This window comes from Eupeodes corollae, chromosome 2 (assembly GCF_945859685.1).
Source record: "Eupeodes corollae chromosome 2, idEupCoro1.1, whole genome shotgun sequence".
Taxonomy (NCBI): domain Eukaryota; kingdom Metazoa; phylum Arthropoda; class Insecta; order Diptera; family Syrphidae; genus Eupeodes; species Eupeodes corollae.
Window position 1 is genome coordinate 89,454,030 of NC_079148.1, and position 15,144 is coordinate 89,469,173.

At 33.6% G+C, this 15,144-nt stretch overlaps 1 protein-coding gene across 30 annotated transcripts in view; it reads left to right on the top strand.

The window, feature by feature from the left end:
* Nucleotides 1-13,941, top strand: part of LOC129945377 (basement membrane-specific heparan sulfate proteoglycan core protein) — a 212,624-nt gene extending 198,683 nt beyond the window's left edge. For 27 of the 30 annotated variants that reach the window (XM_056055090.1, XM_056055091.1, XM_056055092.1 and 24 more), the window contains 10 exons: nucleotides 3,744-3,940; nucleotides 6,194-6,314; nucleotides 6,380-6,531; nucleotides 6,587-7,509; nucleotides 7,575-7,738; nucleotides 7,890-8,140; nucleotides 8,213-8,456; nucleotides 8,536-8,952; nucleotides 9,020-9,161; nucleotides 13,731-13,941. In XM_056055090.1, the coding sequence (XP_055911065.1) occupies nucleotides 3,744-3,940; nucleotides 6,194-6,314; nucleotides 6,380-6,531; nucleotides 6,587-7,509; nucleotides 7,575-7,738; nucleotides 7,890-8,140; nucleotides 8,213-8,456; nucleotides 8,536-8,952; nucleotides 9,020-9,161; nucleotides 13,731-13,770 (2,651 nt within the window). In that variant the 3' untranslated portion in view covers nucleotides 13,771-13,941. The remainder of the gene's footprint in view (nucleotides 1-3,743; nucleotides 3,941-6,193; nucleotides 6,315-6,379; nucleotides 6,532-6,586; nucleotides 7,510-7,574; nucleotides 7,739-7,889; nucleotides 8,141-8,212; nucleotides 8,457-8,535; nucleotides 8,953-9,019; nucleotides 9,162-13,730) is intronic. The other 3 variants (XM_056055069.1, XM_056055078.1, XM_056055080.1) reach the window with 1 other exon arrangement.
* Nucleotides 13,942-15,144: the final 1,203 nt, after the last annotated feature.

Consider the following 15,144-nt stretch of genomic DNA (forward strand, 5'->3'; position numbering starts at 1 on the left):
ATGAATTTTACTTTTCAATTTCAATGCACGTCCCTGCCGACGTTATCGAAGCTTACTGAAGCTTACCTCCCTTCCAAACAGATCTCGGCAATTTCCCAATCTGGTGTACCAAAAATTGCTTAGAGCCTAACATTAGCAAATGGCAGACAATGACCTTTTCAAGTAAACGCATTAAAACAGCTCCCCGTTATTATTATCCACTAATCATCCCTTACATGTATGTAGTAAAAAACATAAGGGATCTTGGACTGTCATAAGACCGTGAACTGAAATTTCTACATTACATTCACAAGGCTAACTCTGAATTAGCTTGTTAAAAGATGGTCCCTGCACCCCATCGCTTTACATGACGTTTGTCCGACCTCCACTTGAATATGCGTCGCAGCTTTGGTCTCCATATCTAGAGATACATATATCCAGAATAGTAAGCATCCAACGATGATTGCTTCACTTTACACTTCAATACCTTCCTTGGGAAAATTGTTTGACCTAATCTTTGTTAAACCGGCTTCTCTTTGGCTCAGTAGACTGCTCCTCTTTCTCTATAATTCCTCTTTTTTTTCAATTGTAACAAACGCAACCTAAGAAACCCCCGCCTCTTCTATTTACCAACTCACCACACCTTCTATGGCCTTAACGAACCTCTGACCCGTAGCTTCGGTTGTAAATTCGTATCCAAAGTCATTTGATTTCAACATCAGCACCTAAATTATGTTAGGTTAAAGTGGCTGTCCTTGATGGAATAGGACACACTTAGGCCAGTTTAATGGCCCATTGTGATACCACATGAATCTTGAGACTTTCTCCTAAGCTCAATGAAACCAGTTTGAGTCCCTTACGAAACGTGAGAGGTTGATTATGCGTATATGATTTTGATCGTTTAGATCGTTATAGAAAAATTCTCTTAGGTAATTCTTGAAGTTTTGATCTAGAGCAGAGCATGAACAGCAAATGTGAAGAACTGTTTTCTCCTATTCTTCGTCCATACATTTTCTACAAAAGTCATTTGACTTTGAAGCGTAGTGTGCTTTTCTTTTAAACAGTCCCCGGTTATGACAACTAGTATCGATCTTATATGCGATCTGCTTAGAGATAGCAAGCACCTTGATCGCTTTAAATCTAGTAAAGGCCATATGTTTTTTATGACCTGACACGTGGTGATGCTGTTCCACCTGATATTTGCCTTCTTTACAACGTGGTGTATTAGCAATAGTTAACAAGTAGCTTTAGGTTTGCCAGCATTTGCCAAACGTAGTAGAATGGGTAGTATTGTACCGTTTCTGGAGAGTTCATCTGCCTTAAAGTTATCTGGAATGCCTCTACGGCCCGGCCGGCGGCGCCCAGCAAAGGTGAATATTAAACTGTTGTGCCATCTCTATTAGAGATGATCAGAGGTTATAGACTGTTATAAATTGTGGGGAAAAGTGAAAGCCTTTCAAAATAAACATCAGCACCTATAACCTCAAACCCTTTTTGTTACATAAGTATTTTCGAAGTTATATTTATAGCGAAGTTATACTATAGCAGAACTAAAAATTAAAAAACATAATCTTCATGTCAGTTAAATAATTTTCAATGAAAAATTGGGCAGGTTCAGGCAACATAAGGGACTTCATTTGCAGTCAGCTTCATTTTTTGAACGTAAATTTTGACTTAAGTTATTTGTTCCAAGTGTCATGAATTTCAAATTCAGAACTTTACCTCTACTTCAAGTTCATAGTATAAAAACTACCAAAACCAAAATACTTCTCAGGCAAGCTGCAAGTACATCAAGATTTGTATTTTATATTGTAAAGACATATTACTTATTTCTTTTCCAAATTGACAAGGAACCCTTTAATAGAAAACATTGAATTAAGTTGTGCTGAGAGTTAATAAATTATAGTAATAAAGTTTAGCTTTCAGTTGAACGAAATAACATGATCAACTGTCATTTTGACAGAAGAAGACTTGACTTGATAGTTAGGGAGATTTTTCTTGACTAACTTCCCAGTCAACTTTCCATTAAAGTTGCCTTGATGGGAAGGTAATTTTTTGGCAGCTGGCCAATCAGATGCTAAAAACTTGCCTTTCCTCTGAAGTCCCTTATGTCGTCTGAACCTGCCCATTGTCTGTCTTAAACATTAATGTATGTACGTGTGTCAAATCAAACATCGTCTTACAATGGCTCACAGTAACGTTTGTGTCAATTTTGTAAAATGGACTCTACCTAATTTAAATAAACTAAACCTTAATGCCGAATCATTATTTACTCAAACAGTGACGTAGGACTCTTTGAGTTAAACATTTTATGAATTTAGTTTTTTCTATATTCGGAATCATTGAACTGCAATAAACAAAAGACATACATTAAACATTGATTAAACATTATTCGTATCCAACAAAACAATAATTTTATAATGAAAACTTATAACCAGCGATGTTATTTCATATTTGGAAAATGTATACAAATTAAAGGACATCTATCTGAAAATTCTATAAAATAAACAATCGCGTATACGACTCAGTGCATTATTCGCAAATTTGTCGATACTAATATACACAATTTTTGAGCTATTTCGATTTAATACCATGGAGATAGAATAAGAGTCAAATATGTATTGAATCAGGAATAGGTTGGGAAGATACATTAGGTTCGGTGGTGAAGCCTTACATTTTCCATATTATTAATATTTGTTTCATAGCTTTTGATTTTTTCTTAAAAATTATCGAAAACCCTTAAATCTTTAAATGTTTACTCCTAACCCAGTACTTTGAGTTTATTTTTAAATTGTTTCGTACTGCGTTGTGGATGTCGTAAAAAAATAAACAATCTAAACGAATCCATTATCTTTCTTACTTTCTTCCTTATGCGCATTTTGTTAAAATATCGTTTGAAATTTGTATTATATATTTTTCAACCTTCAACTTCTTCAGATGCTGTTCAGTGCATGGCTTTCCAATTATTTTTCAGTTTCAACCAATCATTTAGGCTTGAAAAAGTGTACAAATGTAAAAAGAAAAAATAAACATAATAAAAAGTTATTTATTTAATTTTTTTTAATTATTATACAATACTAAAATATATGTAATTTTGCATTTCTTATGTTTAATTTTAAAACTGCATGAATATTTTCATAGATTTACTGGGATATGGTTTGATTCAAACTTTGTATTTAACTTTATATTTGGGCAATACAAAAAAAGAGAATTACTTTTTTTGTGTAAGAAGTTAAGAATTAATTGTTTTTGTTTTGTTATAAAATAATATTTAATAACCTTTTAGAAATCAACCATCCAAAAATAATATCCTTAGCCGAAGAAAATCCAAATATGACGTATTTCCTCATAAATGTAGATTTATTTTAAATGTTCATAAATAAAATCTGTTTATATATAAGCATTTTTACATACATACATGTTATATTGAAAATGATCCTAATTCCCTTCTTTATTTTTCTTCCGTTTAAATGTTTTATTTATTTCTGTTAAATTATTTGTGACGTATGTCTACATTTCAACTGTGCTAAAATCTCGACCAAAAATGTGTTTTTTTACGTTGCCTTAACTCATTGTGCCAACGAAAAAAAATGCCATATATGTTCTGGATGTTACGTGACTATCAAAAATCATGTCAAAATCAATGAATCATTGCTGACTATACCATTCGAAAATGATTTGCTATTCATGTTATCAATTCTCAACAAACATATCAAAATATAAAAACACAACAAATCTCACAAAAAAAAAAAACACAACAAAAGCAGCAGCAGTACCGAGACTTCCACAATGGTCAGATCGGGGACCTTACGAAAATGCTCCAGTTTTGAGATTGAATCAACAAAGTTCTCTTTTGAAAATTGGAGAGTCCACAGAAGTTGATTGCTATCCCTCCGACGATAGCTCTACGGAAGTTATTTGGGAGCGAGAGGATGGAAATCCAATGCCATTCAATATTAAGGTAAGCTTTATGTAATTATGCATTTGATTATTTATTTAAGAATTTCAGAAGCTTTTAAAAGCTGTCGAAATCTAATCTTCAGATTAGTTTTAAGAAAATCGTAAAAATACTTTAACATTCAAATTTTCTAAATAAATTAAACAATGAACTCTTTAACATTTAAATTTTCTGAATGCTAGACACCACAATCGAAGTTCTTAAATTGTGTTCACGCATTAATGCAGTCTAAATATACAGGATCCGGCAAAAAGATCTCCCATGTTTTAAACGATAATGACAAATAAATAAACACTTTAACTGAAAAATTTATTTGAATTTTTTAAATTAAATATAAATAATTTTACATTAAATAAAATAATTACTTAGTTTTAAACATTATATCGGTTAAATACTGACCTCTATTATTAATACATTTATAAAGCCTTTCTCGGAAGTTTTTCATTACTCGTCGAGTCATTTGTGGTGTAATGGCTGCCACTTCCTGAGCGATTGCCTCCTAAAGCGCTTCCAAAGATATTGGGCGATGAGTGTAGTCTTGGGCCTTCAAATGTCCCCAAAGAAAAAAATCTAAGTTTGGTTGGAGGAAGGTCTCAATCATGTGACAGTAGCGATCCCCATTTAAAACAGCACCAACGAAAAATGTTTTGAAGAATTTCTTCACAAACAGCTCTGCGAGTTTCAAAATATCTCTCACTTAATTCTTGTGCAATCATCATTTTGTAGGGATGTATATGAAGATGTGTGCAAAATTCGTCTTACACTCCTATCAGACAATGTAAGGGCAGCTACATGTTTAAGTACTGATAGTCTCGGAGATTGCTGGATAGACGCACTTGCAAGTGCCACATTATCCGGCGTTGTTGCGGTTAAAGGTCGGCCAGACGGCGATGCTCACCGTGCCACGAAATTATGATTACTAAAAACGGCACGTATACCTCTATCTACCTATAACCGGAAGGTTTTTATTCCGGAACCTGTATAAGTATAGCTTGACTTGAAGCTGGGCACAACCCAAGTTTGAGGAGGGTGCTATTACGAGCCCTAAATAAGTACAAAAACAGCTTTAAATTCCTGCATCATTGCAATTTCGAATTTTAACTGCGTTTTCAGCCTAACTAACCTTTCTAAACTGAAATATTCATAAGTACATACATTTTTTCTTACACTTAATTTCAAAAATAAAACACAAAAACTCAAATTTTTAAAGATAGATAGTAAAGGGTTTTTCAATATGGGCGGGTAGATGTTGAAATGAAATACAACAAGCTGTGTGTGAGGTATTAACAACGTTTTTTTTCAAAGGCGCATGTATATTGTATATGCCATTAATTGTGGAATATGGCATAATTCAAATGCTAGTCTCGGCTTCTTACGGTAGCACTGATCCAAATGGTTCCATTTTCAATGACTCTTCCGCATAGATCCAGCTGAATTTGAGATATGGAATGTGTTATAATTTGTATTTGCATAGACCTGCGACTTCAAGAAACCCCACATGAAAAAGTCTAGTGGGGTCAAATCGCATGATCTTGGTGGCTAATGCACATAACCTCTGCCAGAGATAATCTTACCCTTCAATAGCTCATGCAAAATGTCCATAGTGGCGTTTGCTGTGTGGCACGTAGCGCGGTCCTGCTGGAACCACATGTCGTCTAGGTCCATATGGTTCAATTTGGGCCATAAAAAAATAAGATATCATCGTTATGTCGCGTTTGCTGCTGACAGTGACCATCTCACTTACGTCGTTTACAAAAAAGTACGGACCAATTACGCCACCGCGCGCCGGCCTTAAACCCACACCTAACGGTAACATTTTGAGGATGAATTATCACCTGGTGAGCCTCGCATGAGTTGCTGTAGTCCCATATACGGCAATTTTGCTTGTTAACTCAACAATTCATCCAAAAATGAGCCTCATCACTAAAGATGATTTTTCGCCCAAAATGTTTGTCCTCTTGCAAACGATTCGAAGCCAAGTCAGCGAACAAACGGTGTTGTCTATGGTCATCAAATTGAGCTCCTGGGTCGGTTGCATCTCGTACGGGTGTAGGCCCAAGTGCCGACGTAAAATTCGCTAAGTTCAAGTCTGCGAAAGGCCGGGTTCTTGTGCTGTTCAATCGTGTAACTTGCCATGACGATATTTGACAGATGTCATCAAAAAAATCTATCAGCTACAATTTTAAAAACCCTTTATTACCTATAATAATAAAAACTGAGAACAATCAAACAAAAACCTTTTTATTTAATTTATAGCAAGTCCAAAACAAGCTGATAATCACGAATGCCGAAACTATCGATGCTGGAGTGTATGTTTGCAAGTGTAAAACCGACGAGGGCGATTTGTATACTACCAGTTATAAACTTGAAATCGAAGGTTTGTTTTTGAAAGTTTTCATTTTTGTAAGTTCTTTTTTTTTAAATCATTTTTTAATCATACAGATCGAACAAAACCTAAATCGAAACAACCAAAAATTGAATATGCTGAAGTTGGAACGAACGTAAAACTAAATTGTGATGCCGAAAATGATCCCACTTCATTCAGATGGTCTCGACAGTACCTCAATTTGCAACCTGGAAAGGATCAATACAATGTAACCTACATGTCGAGTTATATTTTGATGGCTTATTAAATCTATTTGATTTCAGAGAGAACTGTATTTGGAGAATGTCCAAGCTCGTGACGCTGGAACCTATATATGCACTGGAACCCACAATGGAGAATCTGTAGATTATCCAACTATTCTAGTAGTTACTGGAGCCATTCCTCACTTCCATCAAGCACCTTTAAGTTACATGTCATTCGCCCCTCTTCCGAATTCATTCTTCAAATTTAACTTCGAAATTACGTTCCGACCAAAGCAGCCCAATGGCTTACTACTCTTTAACGGACATAAGAAGGGAAGCGGAGATTATATTGCTCTTTCCCTGAATGACAGATACCCTGAGTTCCGTTTCGACTTCGATGGCAAACCAGTTGTTATGCGAGCTGAAAAACCAGTTTCACTGGGAGATTGGCACACGATTCGAGTGAATCGTTACCGCCGAGATGGTTACATGACAGTTGATAATCAACATCCAGTCGGTCTGCCATTGCTTCCTAAAGTATCTCCATTGGAACTTGGTGAAGATCTTTATATTGGTGCTGTACCTAAATGGGACGATCTTCCATCTGGAGCTATTGAAGATCAAGTTGGTTTCGTCGGATGTATCAGTCGACTGACTCTACAGGACCAAATAATTGAACTGTATAAGGATGCCAAACACAAAGAGGGAATAACCTCCTGTGAGCCATGCGCTGATGATCCTTGCCAAAACGACGGAATTTGTTTAGAAAGTCAGACAGAAAAGGGCTACACTTGTATATGTCAAGATGGATTCACTGGAAGCAACTGCGCCGTCATGGGTGCTTCATGTACCTCGGGAATTTGTGGAACTGGCCGATGTGAAAACACCGAAATGGGCATGGAATGTTATTGTGCATTAAATACAACTGGCGACAGATGTCAGTACATCGAACACTTGAATGAGGCCAGCATTGCTTTCAGAGGAAACAGTTTTGCTGCCTATAAGTAAGAAATTTTCACTTAAATTTAAAAAAAAAACTTTATGGTTTTCAAAATTATTTGATTTTCAGCACTCCGAGAGCTTCAAAGTTCAGTATCAAATTTTCAGTTAGACCCGACAGTCTGGAAGATAGCTTGTTGCTGTATATTGCTGAGTCGAAGTTGGTGAGCGGTGACTTTATTGCCGTAGTCTTAAATGACAAACACGTTGAACTAAGGATAAATACCGCAGCAAGTAAGTTTTTAAAACCTGTCGTGGTTGAAATTATCAACCGGGCTTAAATATATTCTTATAAACTATGGTTCCATGTGAATCTGTAAATGTGCTCACTATCTGCACTAGAAGCAAAAAATAAACATAATCCACTTTCCATTTCTATTTTAAGGACTTCGGCCAGTTGTAATACGTTCACTCAATCCATTGCCATTGAATAAATGGACAGAAATTGAAATCAGTCGTCGCTTCGGAGAAGGTATCCTTCGAGTTGGTGATGAACCAGAACAAAAACAAAAACAATCAGGCTTAGCGAGAACTCTTCACATTAAGACACCCCTCTACATTGGTGGCTATGATCATCAAATTACTCTGAATCGTGACGTTAACATCACACGAGGCTTTACCGGATGTATCTCAAATGTAAGAAGACATACATTTTTATTAATTTCTACTTTATAATCTGTATAAACTGTTTTTAATGAATCTTTATAGCTTGTCGAATCTGGGAAGAAGATCAATTTGATTGCAGACACAAAGGATGCTGCAAATGTACAAAATTGTGGAGAAATCAATGAAGTCGAACCACCATCAGGAAGCGGATACGAAATGGACGAACTTGATGATGATAATTCCTGCCGAAGAGATCCATGTGAAAATGGTGGAACCTGTTATATGGGAGATGGCAAAGCCCAATGTAACTGCCCACTTGGCTTTTCAGGGAAAAACTGTGAAAGGCGTAAGAACATAATTTAAAACTTGCTTTATTCGTCTTTAATCACTATTTGCATCACTATTTGATCACTATTTGCATTTAGATGTTGATATTGGTTACAATGCTAACTTCCGTGGAAACGGTTATCTTGAATTGGATCGCAATGTATTTGGTCAAGAAATCGAACATGAAACATCATTTGTTGCTATGGTTTTCTCAACTATGGAACCAAATGGCTTATTGCTATGGTGGGGACAAAAGAAGGGCGAGGAATACAACAATCAGGACTTTATGGCTTTGGCTATCGTTGAAGGTATTGTGGAGTTCTCTTTCCGTTTGGATGGACAAGAGAGCATCATTCGCAGCACAAACACCAAGGTTGACAATGGCAAACGGCATATTATAATCTTGAAGAGGGACAAAAACGAGGCAATGCTGGAGGTCGATCATATACAACAAGGTGGTGAATCGACACCAACCGGCAAGAAAGCCATGAGCCTGCCAGGAAATATGTTCATTGGTAATTAGAATTGATGTTACTTGGCTTGGATTTTGTTGGTAATCCTTTTTTGTTTTTAATGCAATAGGTGGTACTCCAGACCTAGTTAAGTTCACTGGCAACCGCTACTCGAGCGGTTTCAATGGATGTGTTCACGTGATAGAAGAAGAGAAAACAATACAACTCAGTGATGCTGCCATAAGCGCTGTCAATCTTGACACGTGTCCAGAGTAAGAATATTTTCTTAAGAATCTATTTAAATTAAATTATACTAACCATAAATTACTTACTTTATTGCTTACTAACTGCTAACAGTAGCTGGAATCCTTCCAGTCTAGTGTATCAAGAAATCGATAGTGATTTTGGTAGTCGGTTTGATCTAACCCTGTTTGATGAAGTGGATCAGCCACCTCCTGTTCATATAATATACCCTAGGCCCACATTTCAAACCTTTTACATAAACAGCGTCAAGTGTTGGTATTCAAATTGGCCAATTTGTTTATCGCTCACAAGTTGGCATATTTTGAAATTTTTAACATACGGGCTTAAAATAGATGTTCGGTAAAAAAATGAAAAATACTGTACAGTACCTTGCGTATACTAAACTATGAAAGATAATATAGCTTAAATGTTCAATTTGTATAAATTATATAATAATTGTTGATAACTTTTAAAGTTAATTGTTAGATAGGTTTGACACATTTTGGTTTTGTATACTTGAAAATTATATTAAGCAGGTTTAGACAACATAAAGGACTTTGTTTGAAGTCAACTGTATTATAAGTTATTGTTTCAGTTGTCATAATTTCAAAATTTAAACTTTACTTTACTATCCCTCTTACCTTTAGTTGATAAAATTGTGCTGTGATTGAATGAGTTATGAAGTGCAGCTTTCAGTTGAATAAAAAAACATGATCAACTGGCATTCTGACATAAGTAGACTTGACTTGATAATAAAGGAGATTTTATTTTTCAAAAAAAATGCTTTAATTGGAATGCAATTTAGCAGTTAATAAGGCAAAACTTGTTTTACATTTAAGTCGCTTATGTGGTCTGAACCTGACCAATATTTAAGGGAAACTTTCAAACATGCCTATCAAAAATATGTTTGACATGGACTGACTTTTATCAACTACAGTTCAGATCTGGTAGATTTATTATTTTCGACTGAACTTTATGAGTATCATATTAATTTAAATTTAATGTATAGATAAGAGTAAGAATGTTATAAGTATGTTTCTATGTAGGTACAAATATTCAAGATCTGCCTTTTAGTATATTTTATTGTGCATTTTAATTGGAAACATTGTTTGCAATTTTAATTTTATTATTTCCTTTACATTTTTAAATATGTTAAGAATTGAATAAATAGAGAAAAGGCACACATAAGTGTTTTAGGATGAGGTGTTTTTAAATATACAGGGTTATCCATTTTACGGTTTCAAAAGTAAACTTAACTAAAACACAAATAAAATATTTTTTTTTTAATTTTAATGAATTGAAGGTGACAGTCGTTCCATCGTAGTTTTCGAACAAATCACACCTTCGGACCAAAGAGCTCTTCAAACAGTGACTTTTTGTGGATGTATTGGGCTCTCTTTAATTACTTGAGGATTCTCAGAATCCCAAATACGACAATTTTGAAATGCGGTTCGTCGCTGAAGAAAACTTTTTGTTCGAAAAATCGCCGCCCCCCGCTTGTTGTTTAAGTGCCTTTTCGACGTATCTACGACGTTGTAAATGGTCAGCAGGCTTTAGATGTTGTGTGAGCTGGCTGGACTTTAAATGGGTGTAGGTTAGGGCGTGTCACTCTTATATGACATTTTTTTTTAATTCTAATAATGATGAAACGTTGCTAAATCAGTTGTTTTTTTAATATTTAAGAGAAAATAAAATTTACTTACGTTCTTCACCCTGCGCATTGAGTTTGAAAGTACGTTACTTTATAAAAAAAAACAATTATTTTAAAAATGTTTAAATATTTATTTTAAAAGTTGTTTTTTTTACCAGCTAAGATAACCAAGTATTTTTTATAAAAATGTACATACAAATTAAATATGTATTTGAAACACTTTTGTATGTTAGAAGTTAATTAATATTAAAGTCACGTTTGCTTGATGAATTTTCTGGACGCTATTTTTGCTTGAATATCCTGTCTAGATTTGTCATCACATGCAGACATCGCAGCTTCGGTAACAATTTTGACAGAACGTTCGACTGCATGGGTGTGACAAGGCAGCCTCAAAAACCTTAAGTTGCTTTCACCCCTTTGGATTTATAATTTTCAAAATTTCTTCATTAGGAACATCTTTTTAAAACTGGGGATTCATAAATTTTCTGCTGCCAATCTATCATATCAGCAAACTCCTGAACGTGTAGTGTACTATCTGTTAACATTGATAATAAAAGGTTTTCAGGGTGTGCAAAGTATGTATTTCGGTGGATTACTGGATCTTTAACTTGCTTGAGTTCAGGAGAAAGATTTCGAGACTCCTCAATAAGCTTCCAAAAATGTCTTAAATCGTCCTTGCAAGTTAAAATCATCTTTATCTGAAACCATACTGGTGAATAAACCTTTACAACAAACTCAGCCAAATGAATTAAATTTTGATCGATTTGCTGTAGATACGTAAAAACGTAGTATTCTTATCGCTTTCGTAAGCCATCAGACATGAGACATCGTTCCAGGCGCTTTATTTGCTAAGTCAGATGGAAAATTCCATTATATTTTATAATTCTTAGCTTTTTGCAACCCTATAGCTTTTTTTCAATTTCATCCGTGTACGAAGAAGGACCCGTAGTTGCACCATCAAGCTTTATGAATAGATGTCTGAGTGAAAGTTCATTTAAATGAAACAAACACACTATCCATTTTTCCATTATTCTAATAACACTATTAAATTTGCCCGTATTTGTAGCTGTTCCATCACAGCCAACAGCTAGTAAGTCATCAAGTGAGATATTTTTGTCTTGAAGCAGTGAAAAAAATGGATGCTTCTATACCTTTTGCCGTACCCTGCTGTGGTGTCGTGTATCTTAAAAATATAGATTCCGGCACCTTTATGATAGAAATATGTTCCTCTGTCAAAACTTGTTTGTATCTTTTGGTACCCTTTTTAACGACACCAAGAGTTTTGTCTTTTCTCCCATCGCAATACAAATCACGGACATTTGACCATAAAGCTTTGAATGTTAATTCGGTCCGTACTTTGTTTCTTTCTCGGCGTATTTTAGAATTATCAATCAACTCTACATCGGACTTTAGATCATGCTGCCCTATCATAAACTCCATACCGATCACATGTCTTGGATAATAGAGGTAGGTTTTGAATAGTGGTCTTTTTGGTCTTTGATTTTGACGTCAAGGGATTATTAATATTTATCTCTCCATTTTCGTTTGACGTAGATCTTATGGGAAGGTTGTCACTATCAGAATCATACGATGAAGCTAAATTGTTTAATTGCTCCTTCCTTTGTTATTTCAGTTGCTCTTTTTGTATTATTGAAGTCAAACGGCTAATTGATCTTTTCTATTTGTTTTTGCAATTTGGCAGAAGCTACACGATCGACACCACCTATCCTAATTTTTCTCTCAGATCTTTGATCTAATAAAAAGGTTTGATCTTCTTTATGCACTTTGTTTTCTTTTGCACAGATACATTTAGAAATGTCTTTGCAAGAAAATCTGCTTATTTTCGCCGGAACATCTTTTTAAAGATTTATTTAAGTTTTTGCACATTGCATGGTATTTTTTCAATAACTGAATTATTAGTGCATTGGTAACTATTGGCAGAGATGCTTTTTTCCAGATATTTTCTATCTCCTGAGAAACTATTTTCGCTACATCATAAAAGGTCGGTTCTTTATTTGTGTTTTATTTAACCTAAGATGAAATCTGGTCCATTCGTAAAACATCATAACATCTGCGCAAGTTCGTAAAATATTTTCTTTAAGTTCCTTCATTGCTCCAAAAATTTGACATTTATAACAACGCCTTGTTTTTTCCATTTCGAAAGGATGCTTTCTTTAAAAGAACTTATTCTGTTTTTACAGAGAATATTATTATCATTTTGTATTATTATTGTCACGATCACATGAATAAAAATAACTATTTGAAACTATTTGACGCTTTCAGATAAGTTAAAAAAATGAAGTTACTTACGCATCCTACATAATATAACCTCGTGACAGAATCACCATTATTGAAGTAGGTTTTACCAATTTGTATGAGTTGTGCGACAGTAAAGCGACCCTTTGTCGTAAATGTCAGACTTTCAACTGAAAAAAAATTGATTAAGCAACTGTGCTTGACATGTGTCGAATTCCAGCCCTATGCATTTGAAACCGCAAAATGGATAACCCGTTATTATGCTTACAAACAACGAACAATTATTTCTATACAATATTTTTTTACTCCATTGTACTTTTGTGGACTTAAAACTTTTATTCTCTAGGGTTTTAAGTTAACATTTGCTGGAAATATAATTATTGCATTTTGCTACTTTATTCATGATGAGAATCAAATAGAACAGCTTAATACAAAAATTTGAGACTTTACTAGTTATTGAAGAGAATTATAATTTTATCCTACCCCTAAATCAGAACTTTGGCTTTTTTCTTTCAAGTTCAAAGCTTTCAAATTTTATTTGAGGGAAGCACAAAGAAAAGTAAGATTTAAGTTTATAAACATAATTTAATAATTTTGTTTTGTATTATAAATGTTTTGTTTATTAAGTTTAATTTTGTTTTCTATTTTTATTTAATTGTATTATTATTTTTCATTTTATTTATTTTTTTAGTGATGAAGACCTTGATGGCACAGATCCACCAGTCGTTTAATTATGCATTTGCATAATGTTTAATTTTTTGGCATTATTTTTCGCTAGTTTTACAAAGATAAATTAAATTAAAAACAAACAAAAAAAATAAGCACGAAAAAATCATATTCATTCATAAATATGTATAAGGATTAAAATATGTTTTTTTTTGTAAAGTTTAGTGTAAATTTTCTTATAATAATGTTTTCAGTGTTATTAAACAATTATTTAAATACAAAATTGGTTACAAATAACACATTAAGAAAAAAAAAACAATTTAAGTATAGAATCGAAAGATACATATATACGAACCAATTATCCAGCGTGTCTATATTATTATATCAACAAAAATAACGAAAAACCCTTAAAATGCACTAATCATACATAATCAAAACAACATAGAGCTGCTGTATAAAATGTAACGAAAAATAAAAACAAATTAAAAAAGAGAAACGAGCAAACATTTCACTAAATAAAAAAATTGTGTTCTTAATTTTACTTTTATAATTAATATATCTAGTACATATTATGAATATTTTTTTACTTATTAATGTTTATACTGTAAATTTCAAATTAAAAACAAAAACCAATATTTTATAAAAGAATAATTAAACAAATGAATGTAAAATAAAATATACTGTAATAAAACGAAAAAGCAATAAACTATTAATCAAAAATATAAATTTAAAAAAGGAACAAGTTTTATTTATTCCGAAGTTTCTTTTAGTAACTTATTGGGCTACTAGACTTAAACCCTGCTGCTGCTTAAATGTGAACGGATTATTCTCAGAACCGCATTGTAGGCCTGCAATTTGCGACATGAATTTAAATAATGGCAAGTATTGCATTTGAAAAAAAAATCAAACTCGAGATTTTAATTATACATGCCATTATAATGGTAAAGAAAAAGTGGGTCCCCCGTTTCCGTCTGTCTTTTTTCTGTCGGTCCTCGCCCGCACAGCCAAAACCATTGGGTCAGTTGACTTCAAATTTGTGAATTAAGGTTTTTAGCCAACTCGCCTTAACCGGTTTTTTAATTTGTTTGGACTTAAAATAACAGTTGTCCCCACATTAAAAACATCGTGCTCCAAAATTGAAAATTTGAATTTTCTTAAAAACGATCCGATAGATTTATTTAAAATTTTCTCGTAAAAAAATTGTCTTCCAATAGAAAACAAAATATTCTTGTACCATAGAGCAGTTATTCAATTCCCATAGGAAGCTATACAAAAGATTTTTAGAGAGATGTCTGTAAGTGGTTCTTATTAACTAGTGGAGACTTAAAATAAATTCTGTTATGCAGATAATAACGCGGAAAGAAAGGAACAAAAAACGATTTTATCTCCAAAATTATTGTATGCAACGTTTTTGACATCTGCTAAAATTTTGAGAAAAA